Source organism: Mytilus galloprovincialis, chromosome 6, assembly GCF_965363235.1.
Source record: "Mytilus galloprovincialis chromosome 6, xbMytGall1.hap1.1, whole genome shotgun sequence".
Taxonomy (NCBI): Eukaryota; Metazoa; Mollusca; class Bivalvia; order Mytilida; family Mytilidae; genus Mytilus; species Mytilus galloprovincialis.
In genome coordinates, this window is record NC_134843.1 from 24,810,243 (window position 1) to 24,832,636 (window position 22,394).

At 33.2% G+C, this 22,394-nt stretch overlaps 2 protein-coding genes across 5 annotated transcripts; one reads left to right on the top strand and one right to left on the bottom strand.

The window, feature by feature from the left end:
• Nucleotides 1-240: 240 nt before the first annotated feature.
• On the bottom strand, nt 241-10,318 carry LOC143079219 (uncharacterized). Its single transcript, XM_076254449.1, has 5 exons — nt 10,123-10,318; nt 8,548-8,699; nt 6,749-6,940; nt 5,903-6,007; nt 241-558 (listed from the first exon to the last, which is right to left on the bottom strand). Exons 2-5 carry the CDS (start codon nt 8,695-8,697, stop codon nt 364-366), a joined length of 642 nt encoding a protein of 213 aa, XP_076110564.1. The 5' UTR covers nt 8,698-8,699; nt 10,123-10,318; the 3' UTR covers nt 241-363.
• On the top strand, nt 10,267-18,028 carry LOC143079217 (uncharacterized). 4 transcript variants are annotated; one of them, XM_076254445.1, is made up of 5 exons: nt 10,267-10,335; nt 12,905-13,047; nt 14,274-14,580; nt 15,123-15,324; nt 15,896-18,028. In XM_076254445.1, the coding sequence occupies exons 1-5, from the start codon at nt 10,302-10,304 to the stop codon at nt 17,931-17,933; spliced, it is 2,724 nt and encodes a 907-aa protein (XP_076110560.1). In that variant the 5' UTR covers nt 10,267-10,301; the 3' UTR covers nt 17,934-18,028. The 4 variants fall into 4 exon arrangements, with proteins under 4 accessions (XP_076110560.1, XP_076110562.1, XP_076110563.1 ...); XM_076254447.1 differs by lacking the exon at nt 10,267-10,335 and adding an exon at nt 12,015-12,114; XM_076254448.1 differs by lacking the exon at nt 10,267-10,335 and adding an exon at nt 12,121-12,139.
• Nucleotides 18,029-22,394: the final 4,366 nt, after the last annotated feature.

Here is a 22,394-nt window from a genome sequence, read left to right on the forward strand (position 1 = left end):
ATTGCAAAATCAGACAAAATGTCACCATTTGAATATCAAACGACTATTTTGGTATTTAAGAATTAAGACCACGAAAACAAGTTTGTCGTTAGTTCAGACAAAGAAACATAGTTTCGGTCAACAATTGTCGTCGTAAAACTTGTGAAGTGTTATTACAAGCAGTCTATCTGATGTGTCAACTTGTCCTTCAAATAAAGCATAGACGACATCACAAATGTATATATAAATGAAGCCTCTGTATTTAATACATGTAGTTTTAATAATTCTGCCTGCAGAACAAATGAACTGTATTTTGTATAGCACCTCAATAATCTCACAACATAATATATAAAATTGCACATGTACATCATTAATTATCTATATTCAGTATTTTGATTCTTCATGTGAGTCTGACGTGGTATTGTCTTGGTCGTAGACAGGAGCATTTCCAGGGGGTTTCCGTTCTACACCAACGAAAAGCAACACCTTATTTTCAGTTGGAGGATGGTCTCTTCTCAAGAGATATATATTATACGCCAACTCAGCTCCCATTATGAAAAATGTTATAAATCCAAAAGCCTGTAATTGAAATAAAGAACAATGAATAATTGCAGAAACATTTATTTTATTTATATATTAATATGGATGTTATAATATTTTTGTAAACGATTAACAATATGCAGTTTAAGAAGAAGATTTACCGGACCTCTGGTACTTATAAATTGGGGACCTTCACTGAGATAGCTTTGTCAGAGGAGTATTTTGTTAATAGTGCAATATTGTTGTTTAATTTCACATATCAATTTGTTGGAAACTTTTAAAACTGACAATACAGATTATGTTTTGCTGTTATTGTTGAAAGCCACGTACGATGGCCTACATTGTGTTTGTACGCTTGCTAACATCCGCGTTTTTGTTAGCTGCTGGAAAGTTGTTTCATTAGCGATCATTTCGTCGTGATAGTTGCTAAGTGAGCGGCAACGGCATTTGCACAATTGTCTCAATTGCAATCAAACCACATCTCCTTATTTAATGTACAGTGGAGATCACTTCTAACCTCTCATTAGAACTGTCAGAATATTCTGTCATAGAACTGTTCTAACCTGTCCTAGAACAGTTCTAGCTAGAACAGTTCTACCCTAGAACTGTTCTAGGTAGAACTGTCAGGATCAGTTCTAGGTAGAACTGACTAAATCAGTTCTAGGTAGAACTGTCAGGATCAGTTCTAGGGTAGAACTGTCTAAAACTGTTCTAGGTAGAACTGACCAAATCAGTTGGCGTAGAACTGTCAGCAGAACTGACTAAATCAGTCAGGACTGTAGAACAGTTCTAAATGACGTCACTGCAGAAAGGGCAATTTAGAATTTAAAAGAAAAAAATTGTTCCAATTACTTTACTATATATAATAACAGATGTTTCTATATTTTTTACTGATCAAAAGTTACATGTACAAATATCGAAGTGGATAGGAGGTTATCCAACTCATCGGAGAAATATTTTTATGAGATTGCAAATGAAACATCATTGTTTACGTTTCTTCGTTCCCCGTTTTTAACAGTCTCTTCGTAAATATTACTCTGCATTTAATATTCAAGTAAATTTAATCTGAATTTACCTTGTTTGCCTTGGATTTACATTCATGATTTAAGATTCTGTTTTGACAAATGTTCAAACGAATATTGTACAGTGGATGAATTATGGGATATCATAGTAATGAACACAGTGATGTTAAACGCAAGAAAACTATGTACATTTGCACTGAGTCTGAGGTCTCAGATTTGCATTATCTCGTTGCCAAACTTATCCATAACGATAATGAATAATATCTGGGAGTCTGGAACGTCAGAAAAATATACTCGATCTGAACATGAATGAAATATTTGCCACTGGACGTAAGGCTACAAACAGAACCAATCATTTTCCTTCTTCAAATTATATTAACAGTAAAGTCAGTATACCTTTCCAAGAAGAGCACTTCTCATACATGTACTTTTCATTTTAAAATAAAGTATATGAATCAGTGATGTGGGTGTTGGATGATGCCGTTAAATAGTTTTGTTTAAAAAAAACCATCATGAACTACTGACTTAAAAAGTCACTTTTTGTAACGGTTCATTATTTAATAATTTAAGTTTGGATGTAACGGGTCTTCTGTCGTTATTGTGTTATCAGCGCCCATAGACATAAGTAAGTCATGTGACCGTAATGTCATCAACGTTTTTTCATGGTTTGGCAAGGTTTAAAATGGAATTTAGAATTAAATTATAAGAAATGACTTATCATTTTTTTCTGTCTATTCGAAATAATGTAAAAAATGTGGTGCACACTATTAAAAAACCCACTTCGCACATTTTTACATTAAAAAAAGCAAAATGATCAGTTTTGGCTGATGCAGTCATCATATATGGTCAGATTTGGTTGATGCTGTCAAATATGGTCAGTTTTGATTGATGCAGACACATATTTTTGTTACATGAGTCAGTCTGAGGTATGAAAACTACTGAAGTTTGTTCAATTTCCAATATTTAAGTTATTTATATATACTACAGTAAAAAAAAATATAACTGAAGTACTGTGCAACTATATAGACTCACATAAAAAAAAGCAAATATGGTCAGTTTTGGTTGATGCGGTCAAAAGATTTTACTATACAACTCAGTCTGAAGTATGAAAACTGCTGATATTTGTTTACGATTCAATACTTTGAATAAAAAGAGGATATACTGGCACTATAAATTCATGCGAACAAAATTTTGAGGTCATTGTTTTCCAATATTGCTGTAACTTGTATAGTACAGTCCCTCTTGACCTAAAATTATAACTGAATTACTGTGCAGCTTTATAGATTTGCAAAAAGAAAGAGCAAATAAGGACAGTTTAGATCGATGCTGTCAAAAGATTTTATTACACGACTCAGTCTGAAGTATGAAAACTACTGATATTTGTTTACGATTCAATACTTTGAATAAAAAGAGGACATGCTGGCACTATAAATTCATGCGAACAAAATTTTTAGGTCATTGTTTTCCAATGTTGCTGTAACTTGTATATTACAGTCCCTCTTGACCTAAGGGAGCTACCATTTGATTTTTATGGGGGGGCTAGGATGAAAAATTTTGTCCTGCTTTTTTTTTTAGTTGTAATCTCTGTCCTGCCTTTTTATTTTTTACTCTATTCGGTCCTGCCTTTTTTTTTACTAGTTTATCCTGACTTCTTTTACCCAAATTGTCATCCTGCCTTTTTTTTTTGCCAAAATGCTCATCCTGCCTTTTTTTTTACTCAAAACTCCTGTCCTGCCTATTTTTTTCAAATTTCATCCTAGCCCCCCCATAAAAATCAAATGGTAGCTCCCTAAAATTATAACTGAATTACTGTACAGCTATATAGATATGCAGAAAGAAAGAGCAAATAAGGTCAGTTTAGATTGATGCGGTCAAAAGATTTTATTACACGACTCAGTCTGAAGTATGAAAACTACTGATATTTGTTTAGGATTCAATACTTTGAATAAAAAGAGGACATGCTGGCACTATAAATTCATGCGAACAAAATTTTGAGGTCATTGTTTTCCAATATTGCTGTAACTTGTATATTACAGTCCCTCTTGACCTAACATTATAACTGAATTGCTGTACAGCTATATAGATTTGCAGAAAGAAAGAGCAAATACGGTCAGTTAAGATTGATGCGGTCAAAAGATTTTATTACACGACTCAGTCTGAAGTACGAAAACTACTGATATTTGTTTACGATTCAATACTTTGAATAAAAAGAGGATATGCTGGCACTATAAATTCCTGCGTACAAAATTTTGAGGTCATTGTTTTCCAATATTGCTATAACTTGTATATATTACAGTCCCTCTTGACCTAAAATTATAACTGAATTTCTGTACAGCTATATAGATTTGCAGAACGAAAGAGCAAATAAGGTCAGTTTAGATTGATACGGTCAAAAGATTTTATTACACGACTCAGTCTGAAATATGAAAACTACTGATATTTGTTTACGATTCAATACTTTGAATAAAAAGAGGACATGCTGGCACTATAAATTCATGCGTACAAAATTTTGAGGTCATTGTTTTCCAATATTGCTATAACTTGTATATATTACAGTCCCTCTTGACCTAAAATTATAACTGAATTTCTGTACAGCTATATAGATTTGCAGAATGAAAGAGCAAATAAGGTCAGTTTAGATTGATGCGGTCAAAAGATTTTATTACACGACTCACTCTGAAGTATGAAAACTACTGATATTTGTTTACGATTCAATACTTTGAATAAAAAGAGGACATGCTGGCACTATAAATTCATGCGTACAAAATTTTGAGGTCATTGGTTTTCCAATATTGCTATAACTTGTATATATTACAGTCCCTCTTGACCTAAAATTATAACTGAATTTCTGTACAGCTATATAGATTTGCAGAACGAAAGAGCAAATAAGGTCAGTTTAGATTGATGCGGTCAAAAGATTTTATTACACGACTCACTCTGAAGTATGAAAACTACTGATATTTGTTTACGATTCAATACTTTGAATAAAAAGAGGACATGCTGGCACTATAAATTCATGCGTACAAAATTTTGAGGTCATTGTTTTCCAATATTGCTATAACTTGTATATATTACAGTCCCTCTTGACCTAAAATTATAACTGAATTACTGTACAGCACCATTTTTATGGACGATCAATGCATTTGAATGAGGACAATAAAGTTTAGTTGGACCCCCCCCCCCCCCCCTTTTTTTTTTAAACTGCTGGACCCGTTCCTGGTGGTTTGGGCCGGAATAAACATTAAGGTCAGATAATTTTGTTATGTAAAACGAGTCATCCTGACTCCCCGAATGACAAATGTAAAATAAATGAAATAATAAGGCCCCCCCCCCCCCCCCCCCCAAATATTAACGGCTTAATTTATGTTCAAAAAATGAAAGAAAAACAAATAATTTATGTAACACATCAACAAAAGAAAATCACTGAATAACAGGCTCCTGACTTGGAACAGTCAGTCACATACATGCAGAATATGGCGGGGTTAAAACCGGCAAAATAGCAAAACTCTTTATAATATTAATCGCTATTTTGCCGAAGCCTTTATTATATTTAGACAAAGAGTTCTTAAATTTAAACCAAATCAATTCTAGCCGTAGAATTTATAAATCATTTTTAACTGTAGGATTTATAAATCAATTCTAGCCGTAGAATTTATAAATCAATTTTAGCTGTAGAATTTATAAATCAATTTTAGCCGTAGAATTTATAATTTAATTCTGGCCGTAGAATTTATAAATCAATTCTAGCCGTAGAATTTGAAAGCAATTCTAACCGTAGAACTGTTCTAGAAGTAAAACTGACCAAAGATTTGGTCAGTTCTAGCTAGAACTGTCTAAAACTGTTCTAGGGTAGAACTGTCAGGATCAGTTCTAGCTAGAACTGTCCAAATCAGTTCTAGGTAGAACTGACCAAATCAGTTCTAGCTAGAACAGTTCTAACCTAGAACTGACTAAAAGGTGTCAGGCTGACAGTTCTACATACTGTTCTAGAACAGTTCTCCTGACAGATTCTGACAGAATTTATGAGAGGTTAGAACTGATCTCCACTGTACATGTTCTTTGGATTTTGTTTTTCTTATCAGACATATGCGTGTAACCGGAGAGCGTGATACAACATACACAATCATCTGTGTATCCTCCGGGACTCGAACCGGTACTAGGAACATCTGTGTTACAAGGCATTGCGTTTACAGACTGTGCTTAAGAAGTAATTCTCTTGCTTAACCGCTTACGGCTGGATAAGTATCTATCACATGTTCTAAGGGAAACAATCCCGTCACATCAAGCTTCAAGATAGTTCGATACAATCCCGTTGCATGTTTATATTGCCGTGTAATCTTTCTGATACTGAGTATACTTACTGCTGCGGCTTTGTATCCTCCGTAATATTTACCACACTCATTAGCAACAACTGCTATAGATGAGATAAAGAATATTACTGCGAAAAAGAGGCTTACTGCTGGGTTCTGAAATAAAAGTGAAATTCAAACACGTTATAGCATGTTTTACAACATCGCTGATAGTCTAAAGAATCATTTAGGGAAACAATTGTAATGCCAAATAGGTTGTATTATCAAATAAAAATAATACACATACATCTGATGCAATTTATAACACTTTTGTGTGACAATAATGCAATCATAATTCGTTCATATTTTTAAAATGCCGTTTAAAATGCACATCTAATTTTTCTATAATAACGAACGATTCCAATAACATGCATGTTTAACCCCACCACATTCTGTATTTCTGTGTCTGTCCCAAGTCAGAAGTCTGTAATTCAGTGGTTGTCATTGCTATGTTACATGTGTGTTTTTCGTTAAATGTTTTAGTACATATAAATTAGGCCGTTAGTTATCTTGTTTAAAATGTTTTACATTTGTTATTTTGGGACCTTTTATAATTGACTATGCGGTATGGGCTTTGCTCATTGTTGAAGGTCGTATGGTGATCTATAGTTGTTAATTTAAGTGTCATTTGGTCTCTTGTGAATAGGTAGAGAGTTGTCGCATTAGCAATCATAGCATATCTTCATTTATATATATTATATATATATATATATATATATGTCACAGTGTCTATGGAATAGCCTGAATCAGATCTTGAGTGACCACAAGTTTGGGAAGTCAAAACAGTAAAATTAGATAAAATGAGAAGGGAATTCAAACTGCATGTCATATGTTGTGGAAAAGAAGATAATTACTTACCCATATAAGCCACGGGAATACCCACAGCAGACGTGTATTCAGATTGAATATATATATTATGTATCGAAGTATATATGTCAGGATGCAAGATCCAAAGGCAAAATTGTAGAAACCATAGGCAGATGTATACGCTGCGTAACAGTCAACTCTTTTTGCTGCTCCTAATATTATACAACAAAGCAACGAAAAAAACTGTAAATAGAAATATTTGCATATACTAGTAAATAATAGTCGATTGCTCTTCATTAAAGGGGGAAACCAAACACTAAAAGCATAATCAATATAAAAATAAAAAGTCGTATTATGGTTGCCAATAAGACAACTCTGCACCAGAACAAAAATAACTAAGAAGTTGGCAACTATAAATCAACATATTGCCTTCAACGATGACCAAAATCCATTATCATAACAAGCTGTAAAAGGCCCTAAAAATGACATATGAAAGGCCATTCAAACGAGAAAACTATATAACGTCAAGAGTTAAGTGCAAAACAATAAATGAAAACCAGATATGATGCTACCAACCAATACAAACCAGACAATTTGAAACTTTACAAAATGTTGATTTATATTTAGTATTGATAGCTTAGCGTTTTGTGACAAATAATGCATGGAATTCACAACAAAGACAAATAAAAAATCCAATCGATACATTTTGTTAAATGGGTCGACTTAATTAAAGGGTAGAAAATTAGAGTTGCCAGGATATATATGGTTCGTTTGAAATATTAATGTACATACAGATACGTGAAAAGCCTCACATATGTTGTAATGGTTATTTTAACGGTCGGGATCCAGTGACTCAACATACACGACACATCGGATTTCAATTCATTTCCGAATTTCAGCAAGACGTACATGTATAGCTGTGTATTTATACATACTAGAACACACCATCGAAATCGCGGGGAAATAGAGCGTATATGTAAACTGTAAAATGAATTATAACTGGATAATTCCAGGAGAGGTATCAAAAGTCAAAGGTACTTGGGGACTGGGCAAATTTTTTTTTTTTTTGCCCTCCCCCTTTTATCCAAATACCGATTTTTATTCTTTTACTGTGGAAGGAAGAGAAGCGACACACAAAATGAGGTCTTCTCGTTTAATAGTATAGATGTACAACTCTAATAGCCAAACAGACACCTACCACTCTTGATCTGTACCATAGGTTTTACGGCAGAATAAGAGAGGTCATAACGTTATATCCCAGGCGATTTTATGGATAAATAAATTCCGAAAAGCTTATTAATCGCGAGGAAAAATTACGGAAATGTTGACATGGTGAGATTTTTTCATTTGAAAAGGTCTACATACCCTTTTGAAATGCTTTTGAAAATTGGAGATTTTCACTGCAAAGGTCTTGACAATTTTTATTATATAAATGTTAATTGTCGTTGAAAATGACATGTTGTAGATATGGCTTTCTTTATACAAGTGAGCCCTATTTGGGATACTGATATACAAAGAAGAATAAAGTGTGTTTTAATATCAGAGAAATGGCACATGAACTTTATACATAAAGGAAAATCATTGGTAATCATAAAAGAAGTTCTGATTATTGCTTCACAAATATATTCGAAAATCCTTGTAGTAACAGCAGATGTTGTTTTAGTGAGGGTTGAGATGATCACATTTTTATTTTGCCGTTGGTCTTCAACTAATTAAGAAATCTGCACTTTTATCCTTACTAGGCCGCCTTAGTCAAGGTTTTGTCTTCCACGACCGGTGTTTTGTTGCGATATGTTTTCTCTGTTTTACTGCTACGTATGTAATTTACAATTTACAATGTATATACGTACTATTAAAACAACATTAAATATTCCTCCTATACTCTTTATAAAGGTCAAACTAAGGTCAAATTTCCACACTTTGATCTTCTCATCTCCACTTGCTTCGTTTTGTGTAGCATTCTGGGTTGTTTCCTCATACGAGGGTGGTTCATTTTCCATGGCTGAAAAAATGTATGTTTTTAGCACTGATTATGTCTGTTGTATATGTCTGTATGGTAGACTGATGTAGTCCATGTCAATGAGACAGCAATGAACCAGAAATGACACACAGGAGCTTCAATATAAGGGAGCTACCATTTGATTTTTAGGGGGGGGGGGGGCTAGGATGAAATTTGAAAACCAATTGGCAGGACAGGAGTTTTGAGTAAAAAAAAAAGGCAGGATGAGACACTTTCAAAAAAAAAGTCAGGACGACAATTAAGGTAAAAAAAAGTCAGGATAAACTAATTTAAATCATAGCCCCCATAAAAAATCAAATGGTAGCTCCCTAAGACATGTTTATATTATACCACATGTCAAGCTCTTAAATTTTCCCGCGTCCGGAACAGTAGAAACAATATGTATTTGATTTCTTTGATTCTTTCCAAATGCAGAGAAGTATTACAATATGAAAATGATTATACTAAACAATTATTTTGCTTTATTTGTTAATTGTTTTATGAGCGGTCTAATGTTCATCGAGTTTATAAATCTTTATACAGTCTTTATATAGGTTCAAAGTACCACAACTTTATGTTTATGACAACATTATATTAAATTTCTGAACATTTATTCAAACTTAAACAGCTTGTATGCATGTAAATAGTTCAAAACTGTCACTGGGACAGTGTTTGTGTGTATTTTTTACATTAATACATGTTACTTAAAGGATGTGGGATGTATATACATTAATGTGACTACTAGAACTAATGACACAAATAAACTTAAAAACGTCAATGCGGTTTTATACAATAAAGAAAATTTTCTTTAAATATAATTTATATACTAGTATGTTAAACTTTAATTGACTTGGGTTAAGAAAAGTGTTTGTTAATTTTACAGAGTCCTGACGCCATCCAAAGAAATACAATTGTACCTGTAAGATCGTTGTGTGGCTCATATGGAAGGGTCCTATTCTTTTCAGCCCACCTTATTTTGGTACACCTTCAAATCTGATACAAACATCAGTCCTGCATGGTTTGGTGTAATATTTAACAAAACTAAAAGTTATCGAAAAAACTATTGCTGTCCTCATCAATTTCCTAAATTGATACATTTATACTGACTCCCAATGACGGTATATACTAATTTGTAATGCCATTAGTAAAGTTCAGATTTGAAATAAAAAAATAATTAATGTAAATATTATTTAAGTTGAACAACATTTTCTTAACATAAAAAAATTAATAAAAATCGGTTGTCAGAAAATCTTACTAATATTAAGGTACACCAAAACGAAAGGAAGTATATTAGTATAATGAGATCATTATTAATTAGTGAGAATCAAGTATTAACAAATTTTCTTTATATAAAAATCAATTAATTACAAATTAACACATGTAAATACAACGGACGTGAAGGTAAATGATTACTTAATTAACTTACCTATACTGTCTATAAACAAACAAAATAGTTACAGGCAGGTGTAATTACAATCAATTAATTATTGAAGGGTGTTTGCATGTCCCTTTGGCTGAATTTGCTAATACACTGCACAGGAAATAATTATGCACTATTTACTTTTGTTTTACATATAAAACTTGACAATTCCATTTAACTTCACAATGTACAGAAGTATATCATATAAGAAGATCGTAGGTAAATATACATATATACATTTGTGATAAGTATGTTCAGAAGCATGTGACATTGGTTTTTTTTTTGTCTGACTATTCGTAAGTAACTATTCATAACTATTGGGACAACTTTTAGTCATAAGTGAAAGACATACATAAAGAAAGTTTATTTAAAGTCTGTACACATAATTCAATTACTAAAAGCAACCGAAGCTCTGTTAAGTTGGGGTTTTTTTTAACCGACAGAAGTAAAGGGAAATAACTCTAGAATTTATGTAAAGAATACGCCCATCTATCATGGGAATATCACTGATATTTCATTTTTTTTTTTAATATATTGAAAGTATTATACTATTGTTTAAGATGAAACAAACTAGAAATGCAACAGAAGATAAAATGAACATAAATGAAGGAGATGCATGTGGTTCAAAATTCCAAATACTTGAGAATATATAAACAAAAAATTATTATAGTTTTCTAAAGATGAGCATACTAAGTTATCAGACAAAAAATATTGTTGTAAGACTATCAAAAAAGATTGAAAGAACTAAAAATGGCCGTATTTGTGTTTTAAACTTAATATCTCTGTTATATCAATTAAAATTCTTTTAGTTTCAATTCATTCGAAAACAATTTGTTTTTTTTCCTGTTTCTTTCAATCTTAAAACGATCATAAATGTTTATAAATAACCAAAAGTCTCTTACATAAACAAGAAGTCTTACCTCACAGGGGTTCAGAGTTTCACACACAATTCATTGGTCATGAACCCAGTCTATGGCTGTATCTTTTAGTACGGTGTACGACCTATATTTTTATCATATTGTACCATGCCGTGAATATCTATCTTTTGTTTACCTTTGGACGGTATATATTATCTAAATAAACAAATAATTATACATCTACAATGCAGATTTTGAATGTAAAAATTTCGATGAAACCATTCCCGATTTTACACTTTACAATTCTCGAAGAAGAAAATGCTAAAGACTATTTGAAAAACGTATAGTGACGAATAAGAATTTAATTTCCTTATCCTAATTAAATGTAATTAGTAAAATATGATTCCAAAATTCCCAAACAAATACCTCGTTATAGAAATAGGTCTAAGGTTTTGGTTAATAAATGTTTTTCAATAGTATAATAGTATATACTCGAATTTGGATAAATATTGTCAGTGTATCCAAAGGGGAGATTTGTAGCGCAAGAACCCCTTTCTATAATATCTTCAAAAGACAGTATTAGTCAGGAACCCAACCTGATGCCCATTTTTGTGCAAGTGGAACCCATGTACGAGACATACGTATAACAAAATATCTCGATCCTTGCCTTGACACCACAGTTAAAATATTAACTTCTTGGCCATTTTGTGACCTTGAATATTATCTAAAAACTGTCACAGAACAGAGTTCAAGTGTTAATCATATCGGAGTATGTAAAAACTGCACAGAAAAGATTATTACATTTCTAATTGTTATCTTTATTCAAAAAAAGATAACATGCGTACTCGATTTATACATGTGGGCAGAAAAAACAAGAATTAATAAATTTACAAATTAATCCTCTAAATCGGTTAAAACCATTATGCATGATCTGACTACCCAAGCTGACTTACATCATTAAAAAGCGCGCGCACCAACTGACTGACATCAATGCACGCGCTAGCATCGCGTTCAGTTCAACATGACAGAACACGGACGCTGACACACTGAATAGAACTATATATGACGTCTATATTACATATACATTTAAACGTAGACAATGACACTAACGGATACAGTTCACATGAACTACTGACAGGATGTGAGTTGAACATTTCAATTTAAAAGTATATAAAATATGTCCGATTTATAATTGTCGTTTATTTTTAGAATAAGTTGTTGACGTCTTTGTATGATTATTTAATATTTTAATAATTTATTTATTTGATAATATATCATTTGCATTATGGGAGGTAAGTTAATATTTCTTTAAAGAATGAATTTCTCAAATAAAAAGAAGAATGTATTTGAAGATGAATGAAAATACAGCTAAGTATCATTTTGTAAAGCACCAAACAGTAGAAAATTTTAAAGCAAAATTATCTTTAATTATTGTTTTTGTTTTGTTGGGTTGCTGTCATATTTACGTACACCCAACATATCTCAATAATAGTTTCTGGGTTCTTTTCAGTGTTTATGTGAATTTAAACTAAGTTGTTTACATGACTATGCATTTCTGTAATTTGTCCACTTCACCTCTTCTAAAGTCCATTAAACTAAACTAGTTATCGAAATTTGTGGTCAAGAATGCGATTATTTCGTTTGTGGTTTAATTTAGACTTCGATCGTGTATTTCACTAATTTTCACAACAAATACTCTCCGAGATCAATGTTTGTCACTAGTAATTGTAAACACGATCATTTTAAGGTCCATCTACATCTTAATACAGTACTTTACGTTAACAATTAACCTGCATCTTCATATTTGCTAAGTTGATAAAAATAAAATAATTATTTGATAATGTAGATAATCGGCGATGTTGCCAGTAGTTGGCCAGCACGGTTAGATCGTACCTACACAGGTCACATGACAGTTTTATCTTTATTTTCAGAAATATACAATACAGATTTATATGTGAAACAGGTTAATGTTGTGGACAGTTCACGAAAAAATTTATTAACAATGGTTGGATTATCGAAATCTGGATATCTCGAGGTCAAACAACCGTCAAATATTAAAGGACGAAAATTAAAGGTAAGATTTTTTATTATTACTTAAAAATGTTAATTTTATTCATAACTTGAAATTAGTATAAAATGTATGCAGCAGCACTAAAATTTAGGTTACAAGATTAAATATCAAACTTTCCGTAGAAGGGAAAAACTCAAATGCCCTGTGCCTGGACATTGCAGGCTATTCGTCAGATTAATCTAGAGATGGTCAAGGCGTCAGTATTCTAACATACCAAATGTGCCTATATTTTCTACACACCGTTTTCAAGACACCGTGCACCGAATTGATTTTATTTTTGTATATATGATTTGATCTTGTCCTTAAAGTTTATATGCATGAAATATTTAATTCTATATGCTTTATGGAAATATACATCAAAAATCAGTTTAAAAAAAGTTTTAGCATCAACTTTATTGGGTATAAGATATTCCTATAAAAAAATAAAGTAAACATAAAAACTATAACAAGGGCTGGATGTTTTGATACTCCATTATATATTTTATCAAAATGTGCATCATTATAGGTGAGTTTCTGTATGGAATATTGTTAAATTTCGCTTGTGAAGTATATTTGACTCATATGTCTTTCGTAGTTCACAGTAAGATTTCACCAATGACAATAACCAATTTCATAGGAATGAAATACTCGTCTCTCAAAGACAGTAAAAATTTGGAGCATGCAAATCACATAATAACCTGTATTCAGTATACAATGAACTGCACTTTTTAATCCAACAAGAAAATAGATTTCCCAATCCTCTTTGCTCTTAGAGAGTGTTCCTTGTTAAAACTCTATTAACATGAAACGATCACAATCAGTGTGTGGTACCAGTGATACTACTTAAATTATAATAAAACCATCTTAATACCATTTGACTTCAAAAGTAATCCTCCATTGAAAGCCACGTGAAATCGCTCTGAAAAAATAACGGTTTATGTAATTATGACCCGTAATCGTCTAAACATCTGGGTAATTATCAAAATTTAGATATAGATAAAAAAAATATGTAAATGAAAAAAAAAATATATAAAAAGCAATACAAATGAATAAGTACAAATAAATAGATTAAAATAAATTGATGATAAATCATTCAATCAATCAATCGATAAATCAATCAATTAAAAACAAAACAAAAACATCCGTATTTCAGCATATATAATCAATTCTTATGTCAACATTTTATATATATATAGCTAAGTCGTAAAATTACTCATTTCTCCATTTTCATGTACTCGCCTTTATTTCAGACATGGAAGAAAAAGTTTGTTGTGGTTCATAAGATGACAGACTTAGCAGCTGGAACCTTTGCAGCAAAGTTCTTGCTTTATAACGACGAAGATGATTCAAAACTGACAACAAGTGACAAACAAGCATACATCTTTGACCATGTCACATCCGTAGAAACAGCCAAGTCAAAGACACGCCCTCTGGCGTTCCAAATTGTACAGGAAGCGCCTGCTTTGATGCTGTCAGCAATGACAGAAAAAGAAACAAACGACTGGATGACTTCTTTGAAAGAACTTTTCTGGCCAGATGAAAACAAGCCGCCTGGTGGTATGTAACTTTTTCGTGCATGCATTGCTTATTTTGTTTTAAATTGAATTGTGGTTTTCGGTTGTCTATTTTATGAACTTAAAAAAAAGGGGGTTCACCCTCGGGACTCCCCATCCCTAGATCCGCCACTGTGATCTCACTGACGTTAATCTTTAGTATTCAATATTTTTACACATACAATTTCAAGTTCAGCGACAAAATAAATGTTCTGAATATAACAAAATGATTCATTTTCAATGCTTTTTAAATTAATTGTTTTTAACTAAAGTGAAAAATGAGACGCCCATTGTTAGTATAACAACATTTGACACTTATAACAGTTTTGTAATAAACAAACGATTAAAGATTGAAGAAAGTCGCAAGAGTCAATAATCAGTAAACACCCAATACTTACTAACAAGAAATATCTGGCATGCGTATTAATAACACAATTAGTCTTTAAGCATTTTCTGTTTTAAAAAATACGACTAGACTTTTGAGTTAATTTTTGTTTCCTTGCTTTTTTATTTTACAATGTTTTAACAGATAAGATCTATTTTCAGATACATTTCATGTGACTGCTGAACAGAACGATGATGCAAAGACTTGGTCACTGTCCGGAGATTACTGGTTGACTGTCACTCCAGAAATTATCACCATCAAATCTATTGAGGACAATTCTATACACGAGTGGAACTTAAATTTTATAAAAAGATTCTTCATGGACAAAATTGATGTCAATATACTAATAATAGAAACAGGATCGTAAGTTTTATATATAATTTATTATTCGTTGATTTATAACGATTTTATGATATGAGTAAAAGTTTACAATGAATAGCGGCCAATAAGACAGCTATTAACCAATGGCTGAAATATTTTAAGTTTGCTGGTTTTGTGTCCGTTTCTACATGCGCAGATGACATTTCAAGGCGAAAATATATTTGTAACAGTTCGTTTAGTGTGAATTTGAAATTTGCCTCATTTTATGTATACAATGGCCTCTTTTGAGTGTGACAATGGTGTCGAGCGAGAAGATACATTTTTTTTCTTCAATTGTCGTTCTTGTCAGTTAAGACTTGAAAATTGGTAATTGCAACTCTTCAACTTATCATTTAACTAATAATCTAGAAGGAAGACTTAATGTGTCTGGAAAAGTATTCCTAATCAACGGTACTACACAAACAAGCACATTGACTGCTGACAAAAAACAGGGTTCACATCAAGCAAGAACACATTGATATAAAACATGACTTGTCCTTGTTAGTATGCATGTACTAATTTCAAACAATTTCACCTTGGGTAACATTCAAAATTTTATATGATTCTATTTCAGGATTTCTGAATTTGGAGAAGCAAATTTCCGGTTTAGATCAACTTGTGTACCCGATATATTAGCTGTCATCAAACAGAACATTCAAAAAGCGATACAGTTGAGGACGCAAAGAAAACGAAATCCTAATTCTAATTCTGAATCATCGTATGCTATTGTACAAGGCAACTCATCCACCTCTTCAAATGATAAAAGTTTCCAAAGTCTCCTTATCAGGAGTAATGATACACAGAATAACAGCACTATGAGTGTCTCAACAGTCGACACTATTCCCACAAGAAGCAGGAGCAGTAGCGAAAATAGTTCTACCTCTGCGGATGAATACAATTCTTTAAATATTACAAACAGTCGTGCAAATGAAACAAAGATCGTATCAACGCTAACAGTGAGTAAAGAAAATGGAAGAAACATTGAAGTGAAAATCGATCAGTCAGGATACAGTCATGTAGAAACAATTCAAAATGAAAGCGAGCAAACAAACATTGATGTCAAAGCCCGATCCGCGTCAGGTTGTGTAGAAAATGGCGACGACTTTCACAGATCGACATCTGTCTGCTCTTGTGATTCTGGTTTTGCTCAGTCCGTCACAGACTCAACATGCGTAGATGAAAACAAACGGCGAACGCATATCAGTAACAATTCATTTGATAGTGGAATATCAACGTCGATTATAAAACCAGAAATTTCAGCATCAATAGGGGGTATATTTGTAGTGACGGAAAACAATTCACAATCGTCCAAGGACACCTTCGTGCCGTATTCAACAGTTATCGAAGAAGCATCAGTAAAAGACGATACAAAACCTGTAACACGAAAGATCAGTAGCAATAGCAATTATGCAAGTATTTATTGGGATGCTGAAGTTGATACAATGCATGTTCCGAGCGAACCGGAAAAGAAGGAAAATTTATATGAGGATTTAGACAAATATAGGAAAAACCTAAGTAAACATCTCGGTTATGATCCAAAAATAAATCCTTCTGAAGTACCCCCATCCCTACCTGACAGACCTTCTACGTTGCCAGTGAGGCGAAAAATTCGGTCTAAAAGCACGAAAACAAAAGATAAGAAAACAACAGCAATACAAGAAATGTTCAGAACTGTAACACGAGGTCGAACAAGTTCCATATCATCCACGTCATCAAACACATCAGAAGGCGACGAAGATAAATTGAATACCACTTCAATAAGCAACAGACCAAAATGGCCGCTACCAAGCACCGCTGTTTCCGGCAATAATGAACTGTATACATCTGTTCCAGACACAGGAGTATTCTCTTCCGTTAGACCTAGAGCACGTTCGTATGAAGACAGACCTACAAAAAAGCCTGAACTTTTTAACGATAGTATTGTTTCAGTAAAGAATTGGCCGATGGCGGCTGCTTCTAATATGGGCTTGAACTCAGTGTATGATCCGATTTATAGCCAAGTAAATAAAGACGGATCTGGAACGGATACTAATTCAATATCAAAATGTCGCTCTTTTAGGAGAAGTAATAGTTCTATTGATTTAATGGTACAAGACAGGTGTCGTTTATCACAAAGAGCTGTCGATCTTTTGACAGGAGATTTAAACGACGAGTTAGTTCCAAAACACTCTGATATACTGACTCCCGTTTCAATATCGCAGCCTGAGGAGCCGGATTTTATTGACTTTGCTACTGAAATCAGTGTACCAGAAGATCATATGAATGCTGCTGAAAGTGGTGACGTTTGGAATCCATTTCCAAGAATAGCAGATTTTACAAACGCTATACCGCCCGAGGATGAAAATTCAGAAACTCTTCCTTGTATACCGGAACTAAATGCATCGGATCCATTCGATATATTTCACATTGGAGTTATAAGCTCAAGTTTTGGTTTATCTACAGACAACTCTTTTATTCAATCGGATTTCGTAACGGAACCATCAGACTTAGATAAGACTATTTATAATCCAAACGAAGAAATTTACATGGACATGGGAAATCAGACATTACGTCATGAACAGGCTGTAGAATATGTACTTCCTACGGAAGTGTCTCGGACTTATACCTCATAATTCACGTGTAGTGCTATTTGTGTTTAATATGTAGTAGGATACCAAAGTGCTTTCAAATGTACATGTGAGATTAAAACATAAAACATATCATGATATTAATGTGTTGTCTTAATTCCTTCTAGATATGACTAAAGGGTATTAAGGGTATTCAGATTATTTATCAATATACAAATACTTAAACAGCAAATATATCTTTTAAAAAACGGTCCTGTCAGGTATCAATTTGATAGTACATGTATTCATACATGTTTGTTTATGAATTAGCTTTTTATTTTATAAGGAAGAGTTAACTGTTTTCATGCTAGATTGAAGGTGGCCGAGTGGTTTAAGTAGTTACTACTGTAATCACTAGCCAGTCAACACTGAGGTTGTGAGTTCACACCGCTCGTGCAGGTGCACTCGACTTCAATCTTAATTGACTAGGATTTTCAGTTTTCCTATCGAAGGTCGATGGTTTTCTTCGGGCACTCCTGCTTCATCCACAAATACAAACTGGCCGCCAAAATTCGATGCTTAAAAGTGGCGTTAAAACACCAAAAAATAAGTTCTTGCTAGATTGACAACCAGGACAGTAAATTTAAGATATACCATCATAGTTACAACTCACGAATGTCTTTCTTAGTTTTTTAATGTCGACAATCGCAATGAATAATATAAGTAATAGGGTGTTCGTCAACAAGACAGCAACCAAACGACAAAAATAACAAAAACAAAACCTCTAGCGATCAATTAAAGTCTTAGACATGTACAAGTGTCTATACGATAAGCAAAGCTCTTAATCGTACAAGTAAATATAAGTAGAAGTGGTATCAGTGCCAATGAGACAGTTCTCCGTCCAAGTCACAATTCTTAAAAGTAAACCAGTCTATAAAAGAAGGAACAACAAATAAAAAATCTTATCAATATTGTATTCCGGTCAAATAACAACAACATAAGATATGACATACTTCAACTACTTATGTGGTCCTTGAAATTATAAGCATAATACGAGGTCAAAGTATTAATCCGACCATACTGTACGAGTTTTACTTCATTGTTGAAGGCCGTTCGGTTGACTATAATCGCTTACATCCACTTCATTTGAACTTCTGTGGATAGTTGTCTCATCGGCAATCATACAATATATCTTCTCATTGTTATGCCCCATTTATAGGCATTATGTTTTCTGGTCCGAGCTTCCGATCGTCTGTTCGTTCGTTTGTTCGTCTGTCCCGCTTTCGGTTTAAGTGTTTGGTCAATGTATTTTTTTTAGTCAGGATGATATGATAGCAAATATATATATATATATATATATATAAGAACCAGCACAGCTATGCAAACATATACTTGTAGCATATTTTTATTTATCCTGCAATTGGGTGTTCTACTATACAGATACAGCCCTACAGATATCGTTATGCTGTATCTGTGCACTATACAGATATCGCTTTAAAGCTCCGCCACTGCCGGACTGAGTATTGTATGAACCTGCGTGACCTCAGAATGTGCATTGACCTCAGAATGTGCATTCCAATGACGTATCGATTGCGAATTAACGATTACTTTTATCCGTTCTGTTTGTTTTCAAACATTTCCTCAGAGCAATAAGAATCACACCAATTTTCTGATAACAGACACACATGAACAGCAGGCCACTGCTGGTCGACGAAGTGTTGACATGAATATCAATAATGTGGTCATTTTTATGGAGTAGGTCCGGTAAGGGCCGATTTTGGCCTCAAATTTCAGGTTCATCTAACGAAAGATTTTTGACACTTTTTAAACACTTAAGTGTCTATTACAATTGATTCGATTAATTTATGTGAATGATTTCAACTGATTTAGTCATTAAAAACGTCCCGATTTAAGCTTAAATATGATAAATCTAACAAATATGCCAAAAAACGTCACTTTTCCAATGGTTTTTGTCAAAAATGAAAGTGGCCGCATCCGTGTTCATCCTCAACCTTTATATATGTTATGTATTATCATCAAATACAACTTACATTTTAATATCATGAATGAACACGAATGCGGTCACTTTCATTAAAGACGGAAACCGTCTAAAATTTAACAAAAATGCTAAATAATGAAGATTACGGTAATTTAGCATGACTTAATGATGCTAGTACCCGCTATATGTGCATTGTATTGTCACAAACAGCCCATATTTATGTAGCAGAGGCATTCTTCTTTCCGATAAATAGCTTAAAGATTACATTTTCACAATTTTTTCAAACTGCTATATTTTGGGGCCAAAAAGGGGTCTTACTGAACCTACTCCTTTCATGTTTACAAAACTTTGCGTTTTTCGAAAAACTAAGGATTTTCTAATCCCAGACATAGATTACCGTAGCCGTATTTGGCACAACTTTGGAATTTTGGATCTTCAATGCTCTTCAACTTTGTTCTTGTTTGCATGGCTTTATAAATATTTCGATATGAGCGTCACTGATGAGTCTTATGTAGACGAAACGCGCGTCTGGCGTACTAAATTATAATCCTGGTACCTTTGATAACTATTTAAACCACTGGGCCGATGCCACTGCTGGTGGACGATTCGTCCCCGAGGGTATCACCAGTCAGTAGTCAACACTTCGGTGTTGACATGAATATCAATAATGTGGTCATTTGTATAAATTTCATGTTTACAAAACTTTGAATTTTTCGAAAAACTAAGGATTTTCTTATCCCAGGCATATATTACCTTAGCCGTATTTGGCACAACTATTTGGAATTTTGGATCCTCAATACTCTTCAACTTTGTTCTTGTTTGGCTTTATAAATATTTTGATATGAGCGTCACTGATGAGTCTTATGTAGATGAAACGCGCGTCTGGCGTACTAAATTATAATCCTTGTTTGGCTTTATTTATATTTTGATATGAACGTCCCTGATGAGTCTTATGTAAACGAAACGCGCGTCTGGCGTACTAAATTATAATCCTAGTACCTTTGATAACTATTTACACCATTGGGTCGATGCAACTGCTGGTGGACGTTTCACCAGCCCAGTAGTCAACACTTCGGTAGTGACATGAATATCAATAATGTGGTCATTTTTATCAATTTCATATTTACAATACTTGTGATAACTATTTACACCACTTGGTCGATGCCACTGCTTGTGGACGTTTCGTCCCGAGGATTTTACCAGACCAGTAGTCAACACTTCGGTGTTGACATTAATATCAATAATGTGGTCATTTTTATAGATTTCATGTTTACAAAACTTTGATTTTTTCGAAAAACTAAGGATTTTCTTATCCTAGGCATAGATTACCTTAGCCGTATTAGGTACAACTATTTTGAATTTTGGATCCCCAATGCTCTTCAACTTTGTCTTGTTTGGCTTTATAAATATTTTGATATGAGCGTCACTGATGAGTCTTATGTAGACGAAACGTACGTCTGGCGTACTAAATTATAATCCTGGTACCTTTGATAACTATTTCTACGATGAAAACTATCGATTTCAAAACTTGAATGTGTATGATTGTGTAACAAAAACAACCATGTCAATTTTAGCATGCACGTTTAGTGAATGTCGAGTCTGAAGCGTAGGACTACTCGCACACTTCTGTTTCAAATTGGACAATGTTTTGTTATTTGTTTTTATTGTTGAAATTCGTTGTTATGTTAAAATAGATAATTATTCACCTTGAGCGATGTATTATTGTTGACCATTCGATATATTTTTTTTTAAATGCACCCATTAAGATGTGTTTTCGAATAACGGAAATTGTCCATGATATTTTTACCAACCGGCGATATTTCTACATGGTACAACTGATGTTCACTTGCCTGCAGACTTGTTTTGTATCCAAATTAAACAGAATTAATTCAAAAACTTTTCAACGACATACAAATAGTTATCAAAGGTACCAGAATTATAATTTAGTACGCCAGACACGCGTTTCGTCTACATAGGACTCATCAGTGACGCTCATATCAAAATATTTATCAAGCCAAACAAGTACGAAGTTGAAGAGCAGTGAGAATCCAAAATTCCAAAAAATGACGGTTTTATCCATGCATAGCACGGTATGCATACGCTAACAACGAACCAGTTTTCCCTCACTTTTAAGTGCATGCTATTCTTAAGTTGTTTTGTTGTAATTTGATTGAACATTCAATATCAATTAACGAGATCTGAATATCGGTAAACTTCGTTGGTCTCTGCTAATCACTTTATGAACAAGTTTTGAATGACGAAGTTTTGAAACATCCAATCCCACGGAAGACATATCTTAAATCGTTAATCTCGACCCTATATCGAAGATATGACTTATACAAAATTTAGTCCTGGTATCTATGATGAGTTTATTTACATAGGATATGTGACATCTTGGTACCACATTAGTACATTTATATTGAAAAATAGACTCTCCGCAACCCGGAATTTTTCTATAAGGTTATTGATCAAAGTTACATGTATGACATTTCTAGTTATCATTTTTATGGCGTAATAAATTTAAGTCG

What these genes read in the sequence shown, in the direction of transcription:
- LOC143079219 (XM_076254449.1), bottom strand. Translation starts at nt 8,697, where the DNA reads ATGGAAAATGAACCACCCTCGTATGAGGAAACAACCCAGAATGCTACA. An exon ending in TATTTAATGTTGTTTTAATA is followed by an intron (nt 6,941 to 8,547) that starts GTACGTATATAC and finishes TTCTATTTACAG; the next exon opens with TTTTTTTCGTTGCTTTGTTG. An exon ending in TATTCCCGTGGCTTATATGG is followed by an intron (nt 6,008 to 6,748) that starts GTAAGTAATTAT and finishes CTTTTATTTCAG; the next exon opens with AACCCAGCAGTAAGCCTCTT.
- LOC143079217 (XM_076254445.1), top strand. Translation starts at nt 10,302, where the DNA reads ATGTACAGAAGTATATCATATAAGAAGATCGTAG. An exon ending in ATCATATAAGAAGATCGTAG is followed by an intron (nt 10,336 to 12,904) that starts GTAAATATACAT and finishes CTTTATTTTCAG; the next exon opens with AAATATACAATACAGATTTA. An exon ending in TTAAAGGACGAAAATTAAAG is followed by an intron (nt 13,048 to 14,273) that starts GTAAGATTTTTT and finishes CCTTTATTTCAG; the next exon opens with ACATGGAAGAAAAAGTTTGT.